Source organism: Cetorhinus maximus, chromosome 12 (assembly GCF_964194155.1).
Source record: "Cetorhinus maximus chromosome 12, sCetMax3.hap1.1, whole genome shotgun sequence".
Taxonomy (NCBI): Eukaryota; Metazoa; Chordata; class Chondrichthyes; order Lamniformes; family Cetorhinidae; genus Cetorhinus; species Cetorhinus maximus.
The window spans coordinates 108,967,935-108,990,684 of NC_135890.1; the positions used below are offsets into that span (position 1 = coordinate 108,967,935).

General features: G+C 42.2%; 1 protein-coding gene across 1 annotated transcript in view; it reads right to left on the reverse strand.

The window, feature by feature from the left end:
- Positions 1 to 6,458: 6,458 nt before the first annotated feature.
- Positions 6,459 to 22,750, reverse strand: part of morc2 (MORC family CW-type zinc finger 2) — an 86,731-nt gene continuing 70,439 nt past the window's right edge. The window contains exons 19-26 of the mRNA XM_078554365.1: positions 17,546 to 17,914; positions 16,329 to 16,490; positions 15,127 to 15,178; positions 14,714 to 14,855; positions 12,068 to 12,262; positions 11,269 to 11,362; positions 9,597 to 9,785; positions 6,459 to 6,724 (exon numbers count right to left, since the gene is read on the reverse strand). Coding sequence (XP_078410491.1) covers positions 6,656 to 6,724; positions 9,597 to 9,785; positions 11,269 to 11,362; positions 12,068 to 12,262; positions 14,714 to 14,855; positions 15,127 to 15,178; positions 16,329 to 16,490; positions 17,546 to 17,914 — 1,272 coding nt within the window. The 3' untranslated portion in view covers positions 6,459 to 6,655. The remainder of the gene's footprint in view (positions 6,725 to 9,596; positions 9,786 to 11,268; positions 11,363 to 12,067; positions 12,263 to 14,713; positions 14,856 to 15,126; positions 15,179 to 16,328; positions 16,491 to 17,545; positions 17,915 to 22,750) is intronic.

A 22,750-nucleotide genomic window follows, 5' to 3' on the forward strand; every position in this document is an offset into this window, starting at 1 on the left:
TGGGGACAGGGAACTGGAAATTGTTGATGTGACGTAAGGTGTTAGAGGAATCACGGATGTAGGTGGGAAGGGACTGGACAAGGGGAGAGAGAAGGGAGTCAAGATAGCGAGAAATGAGTTCTGTGGGGCAGGACACGATCGGTCTGCGATGCTGCCAGACCTGCTGAGTTTTTCCAGGTATTTTTTATTTTTGGTATCGAAGCTTGTATCTGTCTAAGGAAGAGACATTAAAATGTAACATACTGGATGTTGAAACAATGGCTACCACAGACACACATCCAAAACCTCTTGGAAATACACAACGGGGAGGAGTATTTCAGGGCAAGTCTGCCCAGCCACTTGAAGAAACTTTCACCTTTGTTGTGACCAACCGAGGAGGTTGAATAGAGGAGACCCAGTTCACCCCTTCTCACCTGGTTGTTACAATAGTTAAGGTGACTTTATCATTTTTTTGGTTAAAGAATTAGTTAATCTCATTAATTATATCCATGTTAAAATGATCTGGTTTTAGATAATTATGTTAATCTATTGAAATATCAAGGAAGTTTTCAAGTAGGCGGAGTTCACATTAGCCCTCACACATTTGTGCTGTGTCAGGCACACCTGTCTTATAAACCTTTTTTTAATGCTTTTTAATTTCTCCAATTTTCTTCTTGCCTTTCCTGATGGGACTAACTATGGCTAGGGTTCAGTATCATAGGTACTGTATCCAGGCATAAACATGTGTTCCTTTCCAACAGGATTCAATGGATAGTCATCAGAAATAAGACAGAAATGCTGTCTGACTCCCTTCCCAGTACAGGGACAGAGGTCAGCTGACAAAAATAAACTATCTTTTATTAAGTTTTGGCTTGGTGGCTGGCCCTTTAAACCCTGTCACAACACATTGTTTCCTGTGTTGTGTGTAGGGCTGGCAGCTATTTTTGAATTTGACTGTCATTTATTCAAACCCACAATTGGTGGTGGACTGTATCTGTTGGAATTGAGAATATCATTGGAACTTTCCAGTCAGGTTAGTTTAGCCTCTGCAGTGGTGAAAAATATAAGGGGAAGAATCATAGATAAATATATGTTCAAAAGGATGGTTATTTTGGTGAAGAGATGTTGACCTTTTATTGTTTTCTTTCCAGGAGCCAGAGTTGGTGTGTGTGCGTGTATCAAAGTCAATAGGAATCAAGAGGAAAATTGTCCATTGGTTGGAGTTATATTTAGCACAAAGGAAAATGGCTGTGGTTGTTGGAGGCCAATCATCTCAGCCCCAGAACGTTGCTTCAAGAGTTCCTCAGGGTAGTATCCTAGGCCCAGCTATCTTCAGCTACTTCATAACAACCTTCCCTCCATAATAAGGTTATAAGTGGGATTGTTTGCTGATAATTGCTATGTTCAGTTCCATTCGTAACTCCTCAGATAGTGAAGCAGTCTATGCCCATATGCAGCAAGACTTGGACAAAATTCTTGGCTTGGGCAGATAAGTGGCAAGTAACATTTGTGCCACACAGGGTAGATGGTGCCATAGTGGTAATGTCACTGGACTAGCAATCCTGAGGCCCAAGTTAATGCTTTGGGTTAACCTTACCTTGTAAAAAAGGGCAAGATGATATTCATTTAGAACTGTTTTTAATATATGTGCTATGAATAATCCATTCAAAATGTATACTGTACATTTCCTATCATATTTCTAATTGGTAAACTGAATTTCTAGAAAAAAGTGATCGATTTAAAGATGATATTGCATATACATAGAAGTATTGAATCAGAATGGTTAAGTGACTTAATCTTTGAGTGCAGTATTATTCAAAGCTTAAATAAGAACAGAAAATGCTGGAAATACTCAGCAAGTCTGGCAGCGTCTGGAGAGAGAAAAAGTGTTAATGTTTCAGTCTTAGACATTTCATCAGAACTGGCAAAAGTTCACCTCTGTTCAGTCTGCAAGCATGACACTCAGCTTCCTGCTCCTGTCATTTAAGTTTTCTACCTTGCTTCCGCTCTGACCTTTCTATCCTTGGCCTGCTGCAGTGTTCCAATGAAGCTCAAGGGACAGCGCATCATCTTTTGACTGGGCACTTTACAGCCTTCTAGACTCAACACTGAGTTCAACATGTTTAGATCATAACTTGTCAACATTTTGTTTCTTTATTTGCTGGTTTGTTTCTTTCTGGTTTCTTCTTTATCCCTTTGCTTTCCACTCTAATAGCTGCTATCCTGCCATTCACACCTCATCTAGACATCTTTTGTTTCTTGTCCCAATACCACTCTTTACACCATGAAATCTTTTATCATTTGATCTGTCCTGCCCTCTACCTCAGACGTCTTTTTGTAGTTCTTCCCACCATCACTTCCCTTCATTTATTCGATACTTATTACATTTCTAACCTTTTCTCTCATGAAGGTCACAGAACTGAAACATTAACTGTTTCTCTCTCAACAGATGCTGCCAGCCTCAGTTTTTACAGCAGCATCTTCTTTTATTTCAGATTTCCAGCATCCATTTTTGCTTTTGTATTATTATTCAAAGTTTTCCAGTCTTGAATATTTGGATGCAAGGGTGACTCTTCCTCAGAGACATATTTTTCTCCTCAGCTGTGCTTGGCCTACAACAACCTGGCAATGAAGCATACAGGTGAATTTTTAAAAATTCATTCATGGGGTGTGAGCTTCGCTGGCTGGGCCATCATTTATTGCCCATCCCTAGTTGCCATTGGGAAGGTAGTGGTGGTGAACTGCATTCTTGAACCACTGCAGTCCATGTGGTGTAGGTACACCTGCAGTGATGTTAGGAAGGGAGTTCCAGAATTTTGACCCAGTGACAGTGAAGGAATGGCGATATGTTTCCAAGTCATGATGGTGAGTTACTTGGAGGGGAACTTCCAGGTGGTGGTGTTCCCATGTGTCTGCTGCCCTTGTCCTTCTAGATGGGAGTGGTCGTGGGTTTAGAAGGTGCTGTCTAAGGAGCCTTGGTGAATCCCTGCAGTGCATCTTGTAGATGGTACAGACTGCTGCTACTGTGCATCGGTGGTGGAGGGAGTGAACATTTTTGGATGTGGTGCCAATCAAGTGGGCAGCTTTGTCCTGGACAGTGTCAAGCTTCTTCAACGTTGTGGGAGCTGCACTTATCCAGGCAAGTGGAGAGTATTCCATTACAATCCTGGCTTGTGCCTTGTAGATGGTGGACAGGCTTTGGGAGTCAGGAGGTGGGTTACTCGGCTCACAATTCCTAGCCTCTGACCTGCTCTTGGAACCACAGTGTTTATATGGCTAGTCCAGTTCAGTTTCTGGTAGATGGTAACCCCTAGATGTTGATAGTGGGGGATTCAGTGATGGCAATGCCATTGAACATCAAGGGGCAGTGGTTTGGATTCTCTCTTGTTGGAGATGATCATTGCCTGATACTTGTGTGGCACAGATGTTACTTGCCACTTGTCAGCCCAAGCCTGGATATTGTCCAGGTCTTGCTGCATCTGGACATTGCCTGCTTCAGTATCTGAGGAGTCGCAAATGGTGAACATCGTGCAATCAGCAGCGAACATCTTCACTTCTGACCTTATGATGGAAGGTCATTGATGAAGCAGCTGAAGATGGTTGGGCTGAGGACACTACCCTGAGGAACTCATATGACCCTGAGGAAGTCCTGGAGTTGAGATGACTGACCTCCAACAACCACAACAATCTTCCTTTGTGCTAGGTATGACTCCAACCAGCAGAGAGTTTTCCCTGATTCCCATTGACTCCAGTTTTGCTCGGGCTCTTTGATGCCACACGCTGTCAAATGCAACCTTGATGTTAAGGGCAGTCACTCTCACTTCTCCTCGGGAGTTCAGCTGTTTTGTTCATGTTTGAACCAAGGCTGTAATGACATCAGGAGCTGAGTAACCCTGACGGAACCCAAACTGGGCGTCAGTGAGCAGGTTATTGCTAAGCAAGTACCGCTTGATATCACTGTTGATGACCCCTTCCATTACTTTACTGATGATCGAGAATAGACTGATGGGGCGGCAATTGGCCAGGTTGGATTTGTCCTGTTTTGTGTGTACAGGACATCCCTGGGCAATTTTCCATGTAGCCGGGTAGATACCAGTGTTGTAGCTGCACTTGAACAGCTTGGCTTGGGGGCACAGTAAGTTCTGGAGCACAAGTCTTCTGTAATATTGCTGGAATATTGTCAGGCCCCATAGCCTTTGCAGTATCCAGTGCCTTCAGCCATTTCTTGATATCACGTGGAGTCAATTGAATTGGCTGAAGACTGGCATCTGAGATGCTGGGGACCTCTGGAGGAGGCCGAGATGGATCATCCACTGGGCACTTCTGGTTGAAGATTGTAGCAAATGCTTCAGCCTTATCTTATGCACTAATGTGCTGGGCTCCTTCATCATTGAAGATGGAGATATTTGTGATGCCTCCTCCTCCAGTGAGTTGTGTAATTGTCCACCACCATTCACAACTGAATGTGGCAGGACTGCAGAGCTTAGATCTAATCTGCCAGTTGTGGGATCGCTTAGCTCTATCACTTGCTGCTTATGCTGTTTGGCATGCAAGTAGTCCTGTGTTATAGCTTCATCAGGTTGACACCTCATTTTTAGGTATGCCTGGTTCTGCTCCTGGAATGCCCTCCTGTACTTTTCATTGAACCAGGGTTGATCACCTAGCTTGATGGTAATGGTCGAGTGGTGCTTATGCTAGGCCATGAGGTCACAGATTGTGTTCAAGTACAATTCTGCTGCTGCTGATGGCCCACAGTGCCTCATGAATGCCTAATCTTAAGTTGCTAGCTCTGTTTGAAATCTATCCCTTTTAGCACGGTGGTAGTGCCACACAACGATGGAGGGTATTCTCAATGCGAAGGTGGGACTTCATCTCCACAATGACTGTGGGGTGGTCCTTCCTACCAATAGTCATGGACAGATGCATTTGCGGAAGGCAGGTTGGTGAGGATGAGGTCAAGTATGTTTTTCCCTCTTGTTGATTCCCTCACCACCTGCCGCAGACCCAGTCTAGCAGCTATATCACTTCGGATTTGGCCAGCTCGGTCAGTAGTGGTGCTACTGAGCCACTCTTGGTGATGGACAATGAAGTCCCCCATCCAGAGTACATTATGCGCCCTTGCCACCCTCAGTGCTTCCTCCAAGTGGTGCTCAACACAGAGCAGCACTGATTCATCAGCTGTGGGAGGGCGGTACGTGGTAATCGGCAGAAAGTTTCCTTGTCCATGTTTGACACGATGCCATAAGACTTCATAGGGTCCAGATTCAATGTTGAGGACTCTCAGGGCAACTCCCTCCCTACCGTATACCACTGTACCACCACCCCTGCTGGGCCTGGCCTGCCGGTGGGATAGGACATATCCAGGGATGGTGACGGTGGTGTCTGGGACATTATCTGTAAGGTATGATTCAGTGAGGATGACTATGTCAGGCTGTTGCTTGACTAGTTTGTGAGACAGCTCTCCCAATTTTGGCACTAGCTCCCAGATGATAGTGAGGACGACTTTGCAGGGTCGACAGGGCTGAGTTTGCCATTGTCGTTTCCTGTGCCTAGGTCGATGCCAGGTGGTCTGTCTGGTTTCATTCCTTTTTTGTGACTTTGTAGCAGTTTGTTACAACTGAGTGGCTTGCTGAACCATTTCAGAGAGCATTTAAGAGTCAACCACATTACTGGTTGATTCCTGGTTTCTTCTTGGGCAGCTAAAAGTGAGTGATTTCACCCCCCCAACTTTTTCACTCGCCAAGTGGGAATTGGCTTGTCATGATTATTTTATAATCAATCTCAACTGCACAGATATTTGTAGCCATGAACACACATCCTATAACAATTCAGTGTAGTGTGATGGGATTTTAATCATCTTAAACCAAGACCCAGTTTAGCAAAGAAAACATTTAGTTAAGATTAATAACATTCAAATCTTCTGGATCAAAGCTGGAAACAGTGATGCCAGAGGATAATACCACAAAAAGAGTTAAGTTCCAGCTTTAACTCACACTCTGCTGAATTAAATAGTTAGTTGACTACATTCAGTTCTGAGTTAGAAAGTTGTGGGTTCAAGACCTTCAGCATGTGTATTCAAGACTGACATTTCAGCCACGAGGGAGCAGACTTCTGAAACTACACGCGCCAGAAGAGGGGAGGTATATCAACCAGGGCTCCTGCTCTGTTGACCTTTGTTGCAAACTGCATTTGTCATGAGGGTAAGATTAAGCTTGGATATAATGCACGATGCAGTTGAATAGGCTGACACCACCATCAATCAAGGCTAACACATGAAGAATGTGCTGAGGTACTAGAGGGTTGGCAGTATCCATGGCACCATGCCCTGACATGGCAGCGGAGGAAACAACTGAAGGGAGGTGTGTAAGGCGGCATACATTGAAATTTCAACATGAGAAACGTAGGTTGTTGTCCGTAACCCAGAAAGTTTCTGGAAGAATAAACAGTGACAAGATATGCACGAGACTTAGACTGGCAAAAATGTTACAGTTGTATTTTTAATAAATATAATACAAAATTCCAAGCCCATTGAACAAGGTGTAAAACTTTAAAGCTAAAACCTCAAAATGAAGTAACTTTTTTCTAAAACACTGCTAACATTTTTTTAGTCCACTTTGCAGCAGTGTGCCAGATAGACTTTCAAATCCACTTTGGGGCAGGCGTGGTAGCATCCACATCAGTCCACTTTTGTGATTAGCTCCTCAATGTACGCATCGAGCTCATCATCTGTGTTAATTTCAATATCCTGTTAAAGCAAACAATGATCAATACTTACTATTATTCTGTGCTTTACCACACTGAATACCTTCTACAATGACGAACCCTAAAATGCACTGACAGTGTAAGTAAATATACATTTTTGAAAATGTTCTCTCCTGCAGCAGCTGGCTCCTGCTAAAGTGCACTTTCATTTGTTCCTGCAGCACTTCATTCATTCATGGGATGTGGTCGTCTCTGGATGGCCAGCATTTATTGCCCATCCCTAATTGCCCTTGAGAAGGTGCTAATGAGCTGCCTTCTTAAACCGCTGCAGTCCATGTGGTGTAGGTACATCACAATGCTGATAGGGAGGGAGTTCCAGGATTTTGGTCTAGCAATATTGAAGGAATAGCGATATATGTCCAAGTCAGGATGGTGTGTGGCTTGGAGGGGAACTTCCAGGTGGTGGTGTTCCCATGTGTCCGCTGCCCTCGTCCTTCTAGATGGTAGCAGTCGTGGGTTTAGAAGGTGCTGTCTAAGGAGCCTTGGCAAGTTCCTACAGTGCATCTTGTAGATGGTACACACTGCTGCCACTGTGCGTCGGTGGTGGAGGAAGTGAATGTTTGTGGATGTGGTACCAATCAAGCATGTTGCTTTGTCCTGGATGGTGTCAAGTTTAGAGTTTTGTTGGAGCTGCACTCATCCAGGCAAATGGAGAGTATTCCATCAAGCTGACTTGTGCCTTGTAAATGGTGGACAGGCTTTGGGGAGTCAGTTGGTGTGTTACTCGTTGCATGATTCCTGGCATCTGACCTGCTCTTGTAGCCACAGTATTTATATGGCTAGTCCAGTTCAGTTTCTGGTCAATGGTAACCCCAAGGATATTGATAGTGGGGGATTCAGCGATTGTAATGCTACTGAATGTGAAGGGGTGATGGTTAGATTCTCTCTTGTTGTACCCTTAAGCATCTTTCTCAAGTATGCATTCTTCATGTGTGACTGTAGATAGCAGGTACTGGTAGCTTTTAACAGCGAAGCCCAGTGCAGTTTTTGCGTGCTGTTCACACAGGTGCATTTCCCATCACACAGTACTGGACAGTACTCAAGGATAGGAGCAATGGCTGACTTTCTCCTCCCATTGAGGTCAATTGTGGCACCTCAGCTGAGGTCAGACTGGGAAAGGCAACCTCCAGCATGGTTCAGTTGGTATAGGTCTTCATCAACTAAGCTAAAGTGAACAAACATTATCAACACTAAACATGGGCAGACCACAGAAAATTCCAAATGGACTGTTAGCACCTCATTTCAAGAATCTCAATGTTTCCCTATATAGTTGAGCTCCAATTTCTTCTCTGGGTAAACCTTGTAAAGTTTGGCTTTTTAAATTGCATGTTTCCCAATAACTCTTGTTCTCAAGGATTATGCACAAATACTGAGCTTTTGCACCCTGTACTGTCACAGATACAGGTTTTAGTTCCACAACACACCACCTGACCCAAGCTGTATTGAGAGGATTCCACAGCTTGCCATCACTTCAAATTAGGGAATGGTTACAGCACAGAAGGCCTTTCGGCCAATCGTGTCCATGCCAGCTCTGCAAGAACAACTCAGTTAGTTCCACTCACCTGCTTTTTCTCAGTAGCCCTGCAATTTTCTTCTCTTCAGGTAATTATTCAATTTTGTTTTGAAAGCCAAATGAGGGGAGGATCATACCTGAACATTTCTTGGAAAACTTGTTTATTGGAATTGGAGACAAAGTATTTTTGATGTATTTAGTGCTGTGATGTGTTTGTGTAAGATTAACAATCTCCTTGTATTGCAATAATGTTGCACTGTGTTCAATGTGATAAGTATCTCAGCTTTCAGCTGTGTTTTCTTAGAGAGCTCGGGTAAAGACACAATGGGCCAAATGGTTTCCTGCTGTGCTATAATTTCTGTGATGACATTTGTGTTCAAGCTGAGTGATGCAAGGGAATGACCTCATCCTCCTTCATACTGGCCCTTGGTGATACCATCTAAAGATACAGTGTCAGCTTCCACTTGTACACTGATGACACAGCTCTAACACACAGTCTATCTGCTGCAGAAACCCTAATACACGCCTTTATCACCTGCAGACTCGACAATTCCACTGTTCTCCTGGCTGCCTTCCCAACCTTCATAACTTTCACCCAAAACTCTGCTGCCTGTATCTGACCCACATTAATTCCCACTCACCATTTTCTCTCAATCCCCATATGCCTCAAATTTAAAACACTCACTCTGCCTCCTCTTAACTCTGACCTCCTCTAGGCCTACAATCTACCCGTCCCCAGATCTAGAGAAATTTGTGTTCTTCTGACTCTGGTCTCTTGTGCATCACACCTCCAAACTGTTTGTGACAGTGTCATTTGGGACTGAGGCCCTAGATTCTGGAATTGCCTCCCTAAACCTTGCTGCATCTCAATCCTTCCTTTCCTCCTTGAAGGTCATTGTTAAAATCCACCTCTTTGAGCAAGCTTTTAGGTAAACTCTTCTAATCTTTCTTTTCTCTGTTTACACTGCTGTGAAGGGCTTTGGATTGTTTTTCCACATTAAAGATGTTACATAAATACAAGCTGCTGCTGCTGAATGGAACATTGTTCAATTTTACAACCAGTGTCAGCACCAAGTGTACCCAGCAGGAATTAGAAGCTTCCTCCACTTTATTCCAACAAATGCATTAATATGTACCTAACAGTGTGACTTTCTCATCCACAACACCAGTTATCCTTGTGACCTCAAGGTGAGATCCATTTGTAACTAGGTTTCATTTCAAATCAGTCTTAGTTTGGACTCTTCCCAAGGGCATACAGCTTTAACTGAGGTTCCTTTGCTCAATTAGCTCAAACACTATATTCATAACCCAGAACATTTACTCATTCAACAAGCAGTGTTACCTCTTGAACTTTCCGCAACAGCTCTACTATGTTATTCCGCAGTTTACAGAGCTTTTCCTGCGCACCTGCTAGCTCTGCATCATTCTGTTGCAGTTTTTTTTCAGTTGCTCGGACACGCTCTTCAGCCCGTGTCTGGTAGGCAGTACAGAGATTCTTCAGACCCTCTTCATACTGTTCAAAATAATCTTTCTGTTTTTGTGTGAGAAGAAGAAGATATATCAAGCCAGCAATTACAAGAAAGTGACTTCAATGGGTCTAGAACTTTACCCATCCAAAATCTTCCCCTTCAGGGAAAGTACTTTCCCCTCCAAGTAGAGAGGTTTTGGGCTCAAGTCCCCCTCCAGAGACTTGAACATAAAATCCAGGCTGACACTCAGTGTAGAACTGAGGGAGTGCTGCACTATTAGATGCATGCTGGTTTAGATCAACAACTTGCCACATGGAAAGTGGTGACTGCTCACTATTGCCTTGCTATTCCATTGCACATCACCCCCAAGGCCAATGTATCCTTGGGTGCAATGCCCAGAACTGAGTGCTGTACTCCAGATGCAGACTAACCCGGGCTGTATACGACTGTAACATAACTTCCACCCCTTGAGCTGAAAGCTTACATTCCATTAGCCTTTTTAATTATATTTTGGAAATTGATTTAATTTTATTTCACTCACTCACTAAATCATTTCCAAAAACAATTTGGAGTCAGCAGAATCATGATTAAAACACATCCAGCTCTCAATTTGTTTATTTAGTTCTCGAATCAAAGCATACTTTCTTCCTTCAATCGTTGTCTATATTTGCCTGTCTATCTGGCCGTCTTTTGCATGTCCATCCTTTCCTAGAACTGCCTACGTCTCTAGATATGTATATTACAAAAGGATCTGTAGCACAGCAGCAGTCTCAGCAATGTGTCACAGAATGCTGGGATACAAGGTAGGAAACTTAAATCTGCAATTCTCCACGTGCTGAGTTTTCAATCTCAATTTTTCCATGATGGAGAGATATAAATTCAAGACAACAGACTTCCCCAAAAGATGGGAGATGAGAGGGGGGGGGAATCAGTGGGGAAAGTCAGCCATTCAAGAAAAAAAGTGTGTATTTATACAGCATCCTCCTGCATCTAATGACGTGCTTCATAACAAATTAATTACTGTTGACGTGCAGCCATTATGTCAGCGAACACAGCAAGGCAATTTACAACAGGATGTCACAAGCATAAAAGAAATTAATGACCAGTTAATCTATTCTTCTTTGATGATGTTCATTGTATTTTACTTTTCTGCAAAAGGTGCGATGGGATCTTTTCTCCCCAGCTGAACCACCAGAACAAAGCCTTGGCTTATTGTCTCAGCCAAAAGGTAATATCTTAGTATTGTACTGAAGAATGAAACTAGATTGTGTGCTCAAATCCTAAAGTGGTGCGTGAACCCAGAGGCCAGAATGCTCCCAACTTAGCCAAGCTAACTCTTGTGCAAATTTTTGATTTATATTGCAACACCTCAGGGGGTAGATTAGCAAATCTTTAGCATGTCAACAACACCCCCCAACCCCCACCAGTTCATTAAAAAAATCACAGAACATGTGAAATGCAGAAACTTGGGAAAAAACAAGAAGTGTGGGTTGGGGAGTACAGAGATGATAAGTAAATGTTGTACACTTTTGTGCTTAAACTTACCAGTGGGAATGAAGCCAGCTCTTCTGGTGTCATTGAACTCAACTCCTCCTTTGTTATCCTGTAATTTGGTGGCAGAAAATATCGCAAAGCATTTCTAAGCAGAAGGAAAGAGAAAATATTTTAATTAAACCATATTCATCCTTAAAATGCTATAATTAAACTTGAGAATAGATTGGCGCAATATCTCATCTCAAACATAGCCACATGGCTATGTATTAGGTACTGACCCATGAACTGAAAGCAAGCAGCCATATAAACACTGAACGTAGAAGTAATAATGGGAGTTTCTCTCAGACACCCAATAGATCAATGCACTCTGTAGTGTAGCAATGACCATAAGACCTGGGTTCAATCCCTGCAATGTGAAGAGCTGGCCAATTTCAACTGTTGCAGCAGTGAGGCATCTATCCTTGACTCCAGTATAGACAAACGAGCAGGGGTTCCAACTCCTGATCACTACCTTGGGACCTCTGCTGGAAAATGCAGAGTAGGACTAAATTATGACTGGCCTCAAATGTTATGTTTCCAGCATAACACATAACAGCAGCTGTTATAATCAATTTCTAGGATTGGACATCAAGAATGACCACTTGGGCAAGGGCCATCATACTCGATGTATCCCAGAACAAGCCTTAAGAGAGTGAATTATGGAGGAATGTCTCTCCTTTTGTTTTTGATGGATAAAGTACACATCATTTTTAATATGTTTAAATATAATCATGTTCTTTATGGTTGTTTACACATTTTCATTGACTTTCAACATGGAAGATAGACTGGTAATGAACCATCATTCTCTCACCTGAAGCTGACCACTAGTGCTTCCACAGTCTCTTTGCTAGTTGTTGGTTGTGTAGTGTCTGGCTCCATCCTGGTACTGTCCGAAGTTGATCCGGTTTCCACAGAGATGTCCTCCTCCACGCCCAGTGTGTCAGGCGTTGGATATTCTGGAGATGGCGGCTTCATCAGCCTCACATCCATACTTCCCTTCTCAACCCTGCAGGAATAAAACACATCAAATTGAAGCAATTAAAACACCTCTCAACCACAAAATATTCACAAAAAATGACAACTGCATAGTCACCATCTGTCTTGTTGGCTGGTTTCACAGTGGTTAGCTAGTTTTTTGACCTGGTTATAATCAACTGCACCATCATTTTATAAATTGAGAATTCTGGGCCAAGAAAACTATCACATTAGAAGGAATAAGTGGAATCAGAGAGAGAATCCATCACATATTCACACTGACGGATGGACTGGGAAAGGACTGACCAACATGGCTGGACGCATGGACCAGGCATACATCAGAGATAGATATGCAAAAGGCAGCCAGACAGGCACACAAATAAAGACAGCAATTGAGGGGAAGGCAAAAAACATGAAGGAGAAGCACAGATTGAAAGAAGAAAATATGATTTGATTCGAGAACTAAATAAACAAATTGAGAGCTGGATGTGTTTTAATCATGATTCTGTTGACTCCAAATTGTTTTTGGAAATGATTTACTGAGCGGGCGGAATAAAATCAAACTACTTTTCAAAATATAATTAAAAAGGCTAATGGAATGTAAGCCTTCAGCTCAAGGGGTGGAAGTTATGTTACAGTCGTATACAGCCCTGGTTAGTCTGCGTCTGGAGTATAGCACTCAGTTCTGGGCATTGCACCCAAGGATACATTGGAGGTGATACAGCGCAGATTCACAAGAAAGGTACCTGGACTAAAAGGATTAATTAATAAGGACAGGTTAAAAAGACTGGTGTCAAATTCCCTCAAATATAGAAGATTAAGGAGTGATCTAATTGAGGTATTTAAGATGATTAAAGGGTACAATAGAGTATAGAGAATTTATTTCCTCTGATGGGGAAGTCCAGAACCAGGGAGCATGATTTTACAATTTGAGTAAGCTGTTTAAAGATGGTGTTCGAAAACATTCCTTACACAAATGGAAATTCAGAACTCTCCTCATCAAACAGTTGCTGAGGCTAGGTCAATTAAAAATTTCAAAATTGGGATTTTTGTTGGGCAGGGTATTGAAGAATACAGAACCAAGCCAAGTAACTGGATTAAAGTTACACATCAGACATGATATAACTGCATCGCAGTACAAGCTCGAGGGGCTGACTGGCCTACTCCTGTCCAATGCATTCACGACCACAGTACTCGTACCTGATTTACTGCTTAAGAAGCTTTGATATCTAAGCCAAATACATGCCATGCAATTCCAAAGTCTTGACCATGCTTACATGAACCTAAGCTGCCCAGGCCTAAGTAAATGGGGTTTGACCCCACAACAAGCAGGTGTATGTTCCTTATTAGGCAAATGAAAAGGTGAAATATCTTGGTAGTTTTCTTTGAATACTCAAGAAGGGGGAGGATTTCCACATGTCACATATTTAATTGATCAGAACAAAAAACTGCAAATTCACAACTTTGCAGCTAGTGGGTGAGAGCTTGCAGCACAACATTGTCTTATACTGTTAGCAAATTCAGAAATAAGTTGGCTCTAGCACGTAATGTCAGCACATTTTTCGTGGCAATGTTGGAGGAGGCTTTGCTTTGCTTCAAACCTATTCTTCACTAGATCCAGTACTAAAAGCCAACATTGAGTATCAAAGGTGAAATAATTATCCAATCCCAACAGTTCATATCAGAAATACAAATGTTCAAAACATAAAGATAGCAATTTGCACATACATTATTAACATACAAATTAGGATGAGACTAACCAGGGCTGTATATGACTGTAACATAACATAACATAACATAACTCAGTAAATCATTTCCAAAAACAATTTGGAGTCAACAGAATCATGATTAAAACACATCCAGCTCTCAATTTGTTTATTTATTCCGCCCCTCGAGTCTGCTCTGCCATTTGATAAATCTTGGCTAATCTGATTGCGTCTTCAACTCTACTTTCCTGTACCCCCTAACCTTTGACTCCCTTGTCAATCAAGAATTTATCTAACTCAACCTTAAAAATATTCAATGACACTCCCTCCACCACATCAGACACTACCGAGGCTAAAAGAGAGGAGCGAAGGCAGAGTTGATCAGAAAGTGGTGGTTACTGGACTGCAGGAAGAAGGAAAAACTGAGTGAAGGTGAGAAGTTGCCACGATAAAGTCCTTGGACAGAACGAGTTGAAATAGAAGACAGTATAATTTCAAAATAGTGAAGATGAAAGGATGAGGAAGAACAGGTAGAGCAGCTCTACAAATAGGACAAGTGATTTGCCAGTCAAAGTGGCAGTCTCATTGCTTATGGAGCTTCCAATATAAAATTGCTTCTTGGACAGATGTCATGCTGCGACAAATCATTAGTCCCATTTATAAATCAGGTTCATTTCAGGTTATTGAAGGTCTGTCACATTCAAACAACATGTGTGTGTCTTGTGCTGTGCAGCAGGGAACAAGAAGTAAGGAAAGAAACAAAACAATATTCTCACCATCTGTCTCTTGGAGTAGTTGCAGTTGGAACATAATCAAACTTGACCTTCCACCGCACCGACTGTTTGCTTGCTGCAACATCAGTAACTCGGCCTGTGTACCATTCCTTATTCACCTTTACTTCTACAAGAAGCCCTCGGTCTGTATAGGAATGACAAAAAGTTTCAACAACAAAGATGTTGGCTACCCATTATGTTGAGGGAAAGATTTTGAAAAACGAACATAGTATTCCTTGTAAAACTTGACGACTTTTAAAAATTGAAAACTTCCAGAGTCACATCCTATCCGCTAGCATGGCCAGAATGTTAAATTGCTTCCTACAGAGTCTTAATGCATGAATCAGAAGGGTGACCAACTCTTTCCACCATCCTTGGACATTTCAACAAACAAACAATGCATCGCATATCCTCACCTTTCGAAGTGCTAGCCTCCTCCTCCTCAGCCTCTCCTCCACTATCTGAAATCTGTAATAAAGCACACAGTTAGACACTGCTCATGGGGTGAACACAAGTCCTAGCTCTATAGTTTACAGGAGAAAGTAATCTTCCATCCACAACAAGCCAGCAGGCTCAAGTACACTACGGTGTCCATTTAGATCCTACAAAGAAAAAAGGAAGGAATAACACGCATGCTTAAAGGGACACTGTTTTAAGAAAGTATTGAAAGAGAATTCCTGCCATCATGCTCTGGTCCAAGAACAGTAGTAAAAGACCTTTTCCTGTTTTATAGGTTTCTGGGGCATTGTATGTGAAGCAAAGTGGACTGTTTGCACAAAACTATCTTGGCCTATTTTTCCCCTTTCCACTCATGAAGTTACCCAACATAATGATTCAGATCTGAGAACTGTTTCCATTACCAGGGGTACTCTTTAAACTGCTTAAAAAAAAGGGAGGGAAAATAGTTCAAAACACACCAACTGCTGCATACCGTGGTGGTGGGGAGGAAAGAGGGGAAGGGAGGCAGGACTAGAGAGTAGTGAGTGCCTCTGCAAGTGTATGACCAAGACTGGGAACTCACTGCACAGTGAAACCGTGGCCTGCTTCACTAAAATAATCCAACATGTTGGATCTCCAACTTTGAGTGCTGTACAGAAAAATGTTTTGCTGATGTCTCAACTAGTCAGTGTAGGAAGCAGTAACTCCATGTGAGTCAGGAATGTGCCAGGTTCCAACCCTATAATGAGTTAGTAGTTCTTTAGCTAGCCTTTGGTGGTAGTGCTAAAATTGGCTTAAATGCTTAAACGTGAAGAGAAATTCGCTGTGTTTTTGCTGCCCATCATTCAGCTGGAAACATTTGTGGATACTGGATGAGGAACAGTCTTGGACTCAGCTGCAAAAACATTCCCTCTTTACGCCGTGTATGTATTATTTAGGCAAGATACTGGATGGTGACCAGCACCATGGCAACATTCCACAGCAGCTCAGGAAGCCAAGTTGAAACACGGCAACACAAAAATGATCTGCTGGAGATTGGCAACAAATAACCTGTTCATCTTTTAAGTGACTGAAGAACAAATAGCGCAGAAACACCCAAGGGAGGAAACGAGGGAGTGGGTATACAAGAGGACTGGATCTACTTAAGTACAACATGTAAAACAGCAGCTTGATATACTACCTCCACAACATCGGTTATGTCCTTTTTGGGGCGCTTTGACTCAGAAACCTTTGCAGATATCTTCACTTTCCTTTCCTCCTGCTCTTCTTCCTCCTCATCTTCCTCCTCCTCCTCCTCCTCACTGCTTTCTATTACCGTATTCCTCTTTCTTGTCCCTGCAGACTGTGGAAAGAAAAGGATTATAGTTATTTTTTTTTTAAAAAAGAGGCTTCTGAAATTAGGAAGTACTGAAATAAAATCTGACAATTCTGAACAGGGCATTTTTTAGTGTAATTCTTTTTTAGTTTCTTGGGAGCTGCACGTGAAGTTCCCTGGCAGGTTTCTCGCTTTCCCTTCTGGAAGTCTAATCAGCTCATGCTATAACCTGCATGAAAGGGGAAAACAACCTCCCCAAGCCTCTGGTCCTGTGCAAGCATCTGCTGGAAGGAATGTGGAGGCTAAATCAACTCCTTGGGCTGCTCTCAAGGCCCTATTCTCCCTTGCTCGAGGAAACATCTGGCCTCTGCTTGGTACCTCCCAAGCAAAAAACTTGCCAGGTCCAGAAATAGTATGCAAAAATCTATGCACTACTCAAATGATACATTGGAGTTCTCGTTTTAGTGCGCCTGTGTAAATTTCACAATCCAAAGCATGACAAAGTTGTTAATGAACTGTTTGGCTCCTGCTTTGGAGCAGGAGAATTACAAGCAGCTGCCAATATACATGCTTCCATCAAGCGAACAACAAAACTCTCATTGACTTGAGAAGTTAAGACCACTTTGCCTCAGAAATTTCCCTCGCAACAGCTTGAAAGTAACAAGCTATGAATGCAGCTACACATTACAAGAGACTTCAGCTAGAAATATACTGTTGAATTCATACAAGATACAATACAAGTCAAGCAAGTAGTGCCAGCAAGCAGAACTTGAAAATACTAGCCTAGAACATTAAATATGTAGTATAGCACAAAACAAAGGCTGGATAATGGTTGGTGAAGCAAATGGAGAATTTGCATTGGGTCAACAGAGGATATTATTCTGAAGCTCAGTTTAAGACATCTTGCTAGAACAATTTAAGACATTTATTCTGCATGCAACATGTGCTGAATTATGAGTCAATATCAATACTGCCCATTCTCCAGCATGGATATTAGTCACACTGATAGTAAGAATAAATTGACACCGAAGGCAGTTCTCTTGTAGCTCTTTTAAAGATTCAGTTTAAGTAACTTTAAATACCTGTGCTCCCCTACTCAGTGTCTCCTTCCTGAGTCCTAAAGTCTTTGCTCCTTTCGCCTGTTGATTCTTCATGATTGCAGAGACAGCAGGAGTATTCCTCATAGAGGTAGAAGGCTGAACTCCAACCCTGGAAGAGGCAGCATTTTGTTTTGTGGAGATAATTGGCCGTTGCTGCGATCGTCCTGTGTTGGCTGCCGCTTTCTTATTTGTAAAGTTGGTGTGAGTGGTCATGGCTTTGCTTACAGATCTAGTTGCAGATCCCTTTCGCTGTAAAGGTTGGGGCTTTGGAGGCGGGTGGCTTGGAGCATTTTTGATGATATCAGCTAGAGGAGGTGATCGTGGTCGCTGATTACTTGTAGATGATTGACCCTGCAGACAAATTAGAGCATTAGTTTAAGAAAACACAAAAGCTACACAAGCCGGTTGCCAGAGTGACTTCAAAAAAACTTCAGATAATTTTTATTAAATGTATCCATCATGGCTAGATTTCTCTCCTTCAGGCCTCAGAGACTGAAAGGGTTAAACAATTTTAGTCAGAAGTGCCTTTTAGTAAAAATAAAATATAAGCGGAAAAGCAGAATGGGAGAATAGCAGATGTGTTTCAGACAGGATAAGAAATGAAACAGGCAAGCTAGTAAAAAGGCCAGGGAGTGGGTGTTGAGGTCAGGGAGGCCCAGACTCCTGCACAATCTGCAAGATATGGTGGTCTTGCATGGATGAAAACAGCTCTTGATGTACATACACAAGGGAAACAAGTAACTGAGGCCAGAAAAGCATGATTGTAAGGTGACAACATTAGAATACGTGTATGTGATTCAAGGTGTATATAAGGAGGGAATACTTTTAGAGTATGGAATTGGACTGCCCAAGGCTCTCTCTCCCTGTGTGCACTTGAATGATTAATAAATGATTGTGGCCTGTACCCGAGTCTCCTGGTGGTTTGTCGAGGTGAACAACAACAATTGGCGCTGCGAGCAGGGTACTCATACTGGATAATCGGAGCGGCACTGCAAACGGGTGAGTATCTTTGTTTACCACCCATAGTTAGAGCAGTAAGCCTACCCAAGTAAAAGTCCGGCCGAGTATCCAAAGAATCTGAAGGAGCACTCAGGACTGGAGGTGCCAGAAAGAGGAGGCAGAACCGCGCTGGTGGGCTAGGAAGCCGAAGCTGCGCAAACAGGTCAGACCACTCGAAATTGCTAACAGAAGAGTTAGTCAAAGCTGCGCAGGCCACGAAACTGAGACCATGCAGGGACTAAAGAAAACAAGACGTTTTCGGGAGAGGAGAAAGAGGACACCATGGACTTTGATTGGGGACTGGAAGGCTCCATTATGAGGTCCGTAGCAGATCATAAAAATTTATTAAGAAAATGTAGAAGGATGGGTGGGAGCCGAAAGGTCCCCACTGGATTTGTGGTAAATAACTCAAAACGGATTGATCTAAGTCACAAGAGCTGTTTGTTCTGGAGAGAGAGAGAGCGCGCGAGCGAGAGGTCTAAGCGGGTTAATAAGCAGTGACAGGCAGAAGCAGAGAAAATGTGAGCTTCAGTCATTTTGATTGTCTCTGTAGGTGGACCCTTAGAGATTCCTTTATTCCCTCCCACTGCTACTTGAAATTTCGTTTAGCGTATGAAAGTTTTAAGTTGTTAAGATAAATGATAAAGAATGGAAATACATGCCTTTATATATGTGTGTTTGTGTGCAAGGAAGAATTTGTATGTGAGCTTTAACATGTTTTCTTCCCTAAATTGTCATTTGTGTGGTTCAGCACTTTTAGAGTCATAGGCCTTGCATTAGATTAAAGGAAAAGTATACTCAAATATCCCAATGTTTTGAGTATAAGGTTCGAGTTGAGATTTCTGGCAAAAAAGGTATAGTAAAAATAAAACAGGATTTTCCTTTGTTTGAGATGAACCAGCCTTTGTACCATCCTTTTGCAGACTAGCAGGGAGTAACTCTTAACACCAGCCTCCAAGCTGACTGGGATTGATGAATTAATTTTAGTTCACACAAGTTGGTATTCTAAAAACTCTGAGGAAAAATTACCTGAAAATTAAAAGGATTCTAGGAAAACCAAAACACATAAACACACAGTCTAGGTGGTTTCTATGGATAAAAAGTGGTTTCTTTTGAAGAGGAGATGAATTAAATAGTAACGGAAATCTGCAGCTCAACAGCACTGTTATTTGAATTTGAACAATCTTGAGATGTGAAAAATGCAGTGTAATTTAGCCAGTTACTTTTGAATAACTAGGATGCTATCCAAGATAAAGAATGTGTTGATAAACACGTGGACTTTTAATCTGGATACAAAGTTATACACATGAGAACGAGATAGTTTTAGTTTCGACAATGTAAATTACAGTTCTTACAAAGTTTAAAAAATTGAGGTTTGGTTCCTAATAAAGTTCTCAAAAGGGAATTTTCATTTGACAATTGACACTAATTCTTTTTGTATTTCTAAGGCTGTTCTTAAAATATAAAGTTAAGCTCAAGACCTTGACAAAGTTTGGCAGAAATCCAAATTTTGGCAGAGTTAATGAATCTGGGATAATTTTAAAACAAAAAAAGACACAATCCGGTGGGTTACTTTTGAGAAAATAAAATGTTGTTTGAGCAGATGATCATAAGGAATCAAAACATGTTAATGCCTGGAATCAAATAGAAGTGTTGATGTTTTCTGTTTTAAAAACATTATGAGAATACTTTATTGGACTGTGAAGTCTCTCCAGACAACCTGAACGAGATAAGATGGTAGCTACTGCTTGTGTAAAATGGTATGAGGAAATGATTGAGGGTAGGGGATAGAGTTAGGGAAAGAGGACACAACATACAAACTGTTTTAAGAGAACTGAATTTGATAATCTGGCCATCAATCGAGACATTGGAACCACACAGGGGGAGATAAGCAAGGGTCTAGAGACAGAGATCCCTGTTGACATGGAATGGTTAATATGGCCTAAAGAGTAAGGAAACATTTTAAACAATCAAGGCAACAGAGGAACTGACCTTAGGAGAATCTTAGGATGATCATGGTCAGAGGAAGTAAAAAAAAAATAAAGGTAAAAGTATAAGGAACCTGTAATTGAGGCAATTGAAGGGTAAGGAGAAATAATACTTAACAATTTACCACAAAATGGATACAGGTAAAGGGAATGCTAGAAAAAGGCTAATTAGGTGTATTACTGACTATATTAACGTGCCTGCAAGCTACAAAAAGTAAGACCACAGGATTAACACCATGATAACAGGCAGAGTTAAGTGGCTCCCAGAGAGAGCCACCACTGGAAGTGACGATACAGAGCCATTGAAAGATAGGATAAGAAGGTGGATTGTGGAGTTGTGTAAACAGCTTCAGGAATTGAGGTCCAAGATGAGACAGCAGCGGGAGATAGCAGACCAGGAAAGAGTGAGGGGGGTGCGGCTTCCCAGGGTATGCCAGAAGTGAGGGATAAGGTAATGGTGAAGGTAACGCTCGAGAAACCAGGTTTTGCACCCAAGTGGATGGGACTTTAAGCGATAATAATGATTTGCAATACTTGTGTCTGTGTGGATATGAAAGGGAAGAAGCACTGGAAACACTGGTCGCAACTGAAGCATGTTTTTAACTGATCTTATTTTACAGAGCTAATTGCGACCAACCAGTGACGACCGGGAGGTTTTGTACTTGAATCCGCAGGAATGATGCTACAACAATAGCGCTAACTGACTTAACAAGTGGAGGCAAAACTCCATGGCCACAATTAAATGATCCGTCTTGTCCAGCATTGAGCCCTGGACCAGAGAATAGACTAGTGTTGATAAAAGCAGACAAAATTCTAAGATAATGTACTGGTAAAGCTGGTACCTGTTGCCCTAAACATCTCCCAATTGGTGCTTGGGCGAGACCCGAGCACTGTATGCAGCTCTGGTAAAACAAGTGACAACACAGGCAGCTTGGGCTAACAGTGGAGGGCGGCCCATGGCTGCACCCCCTGTTCAAGGAAAAGGTCGGCTAAAATGTAGTCTGGTTAATGATGTCGCCACAGCATTTAACACAGGGACCTCAATAATCATGAGGGTGAGGCGCCCCTGTGGATAACAAATGTGCACTTATTTAACCTATCACGACACGAGAATCATGGTTTGATCAGTTGCCAGCTCTGATGCGTGTACATAGAACTGATTCTAAGTGTGTTGTGAATAATATGTTAATCGGCATTGTTTTGGCAATCCCAGTTATACCAGAATCTACACCCACTAAGACAGTATATAGAGTAGAAAACATTGGGACAGTTAGAGGGAGTATTATGTAAGATATCACAATATACCACCATATGCAGTAGGGATAGAGGATAATATAGTAAGCACCACTTTATAGAGACGCAGTGTAGAGCCTTCTTTGGTAGTGTGCCCACATCCGATATAGGAGACAAAAGCGAGATGTGGGTTTAATGCCACAGCCAATTGTACAATGGAAGCTATACGGGCTACATTGGAACCAACTCACGTTCCATACCTGGGTACAGGAGGATATTGCATTACCACGTCACAATGAGAATACCAATACAGGGACAATCAATCGTCTTTTTTTTTATTCGTTCATGGGATGTGGGCATTGCTGGCTAGGCCAGCATTTATTGCCCATCCCTAATTGCCCTGTTCAGAGGGCATTTAAGAATTAACCACATTGCTGTGGGCCTGGAGTCACATGTAGGCCAGGCCAGATAAGGGCAGCAGATCTCCTTCTCTATAGGACATTAGTGAACCAGATGGGTTTTTACAACAATCGGCAATGGTTTGTGGTCATCATCAGACTTTTAACTCCAGATTTTTATTGAATTCAAATTTCACCATCTGCCATGGTGGGGTTCGAACCCGGGTTCCCAGAGAATTACCCTGGGTCTTTTGGAATACTAGTTCAGTGACAATACCACTATGCCACCACCTCCTATAACCAGCCCTGTAGTGTGTCTACACCCACAGGTACCAGTCAGAGTGGGAAAGGTAGAACTGGTGGAAATCTACAAGAGGGAAACAGTTACTGTGCAGACGGAGGAAAGCATAAAAGAAAACCTGACAGTATTTGAGTCAGTTGTCCTATGTAATCCCACTGTTACCTGAACATCTTTCAGTTATCCGTGATGGGACCCAGCGAGTGCAGAGAACCTATTACATGCTGCAACAACAGGTTAAAATGCTGACAGATTTTAGGAAAGAGAGATA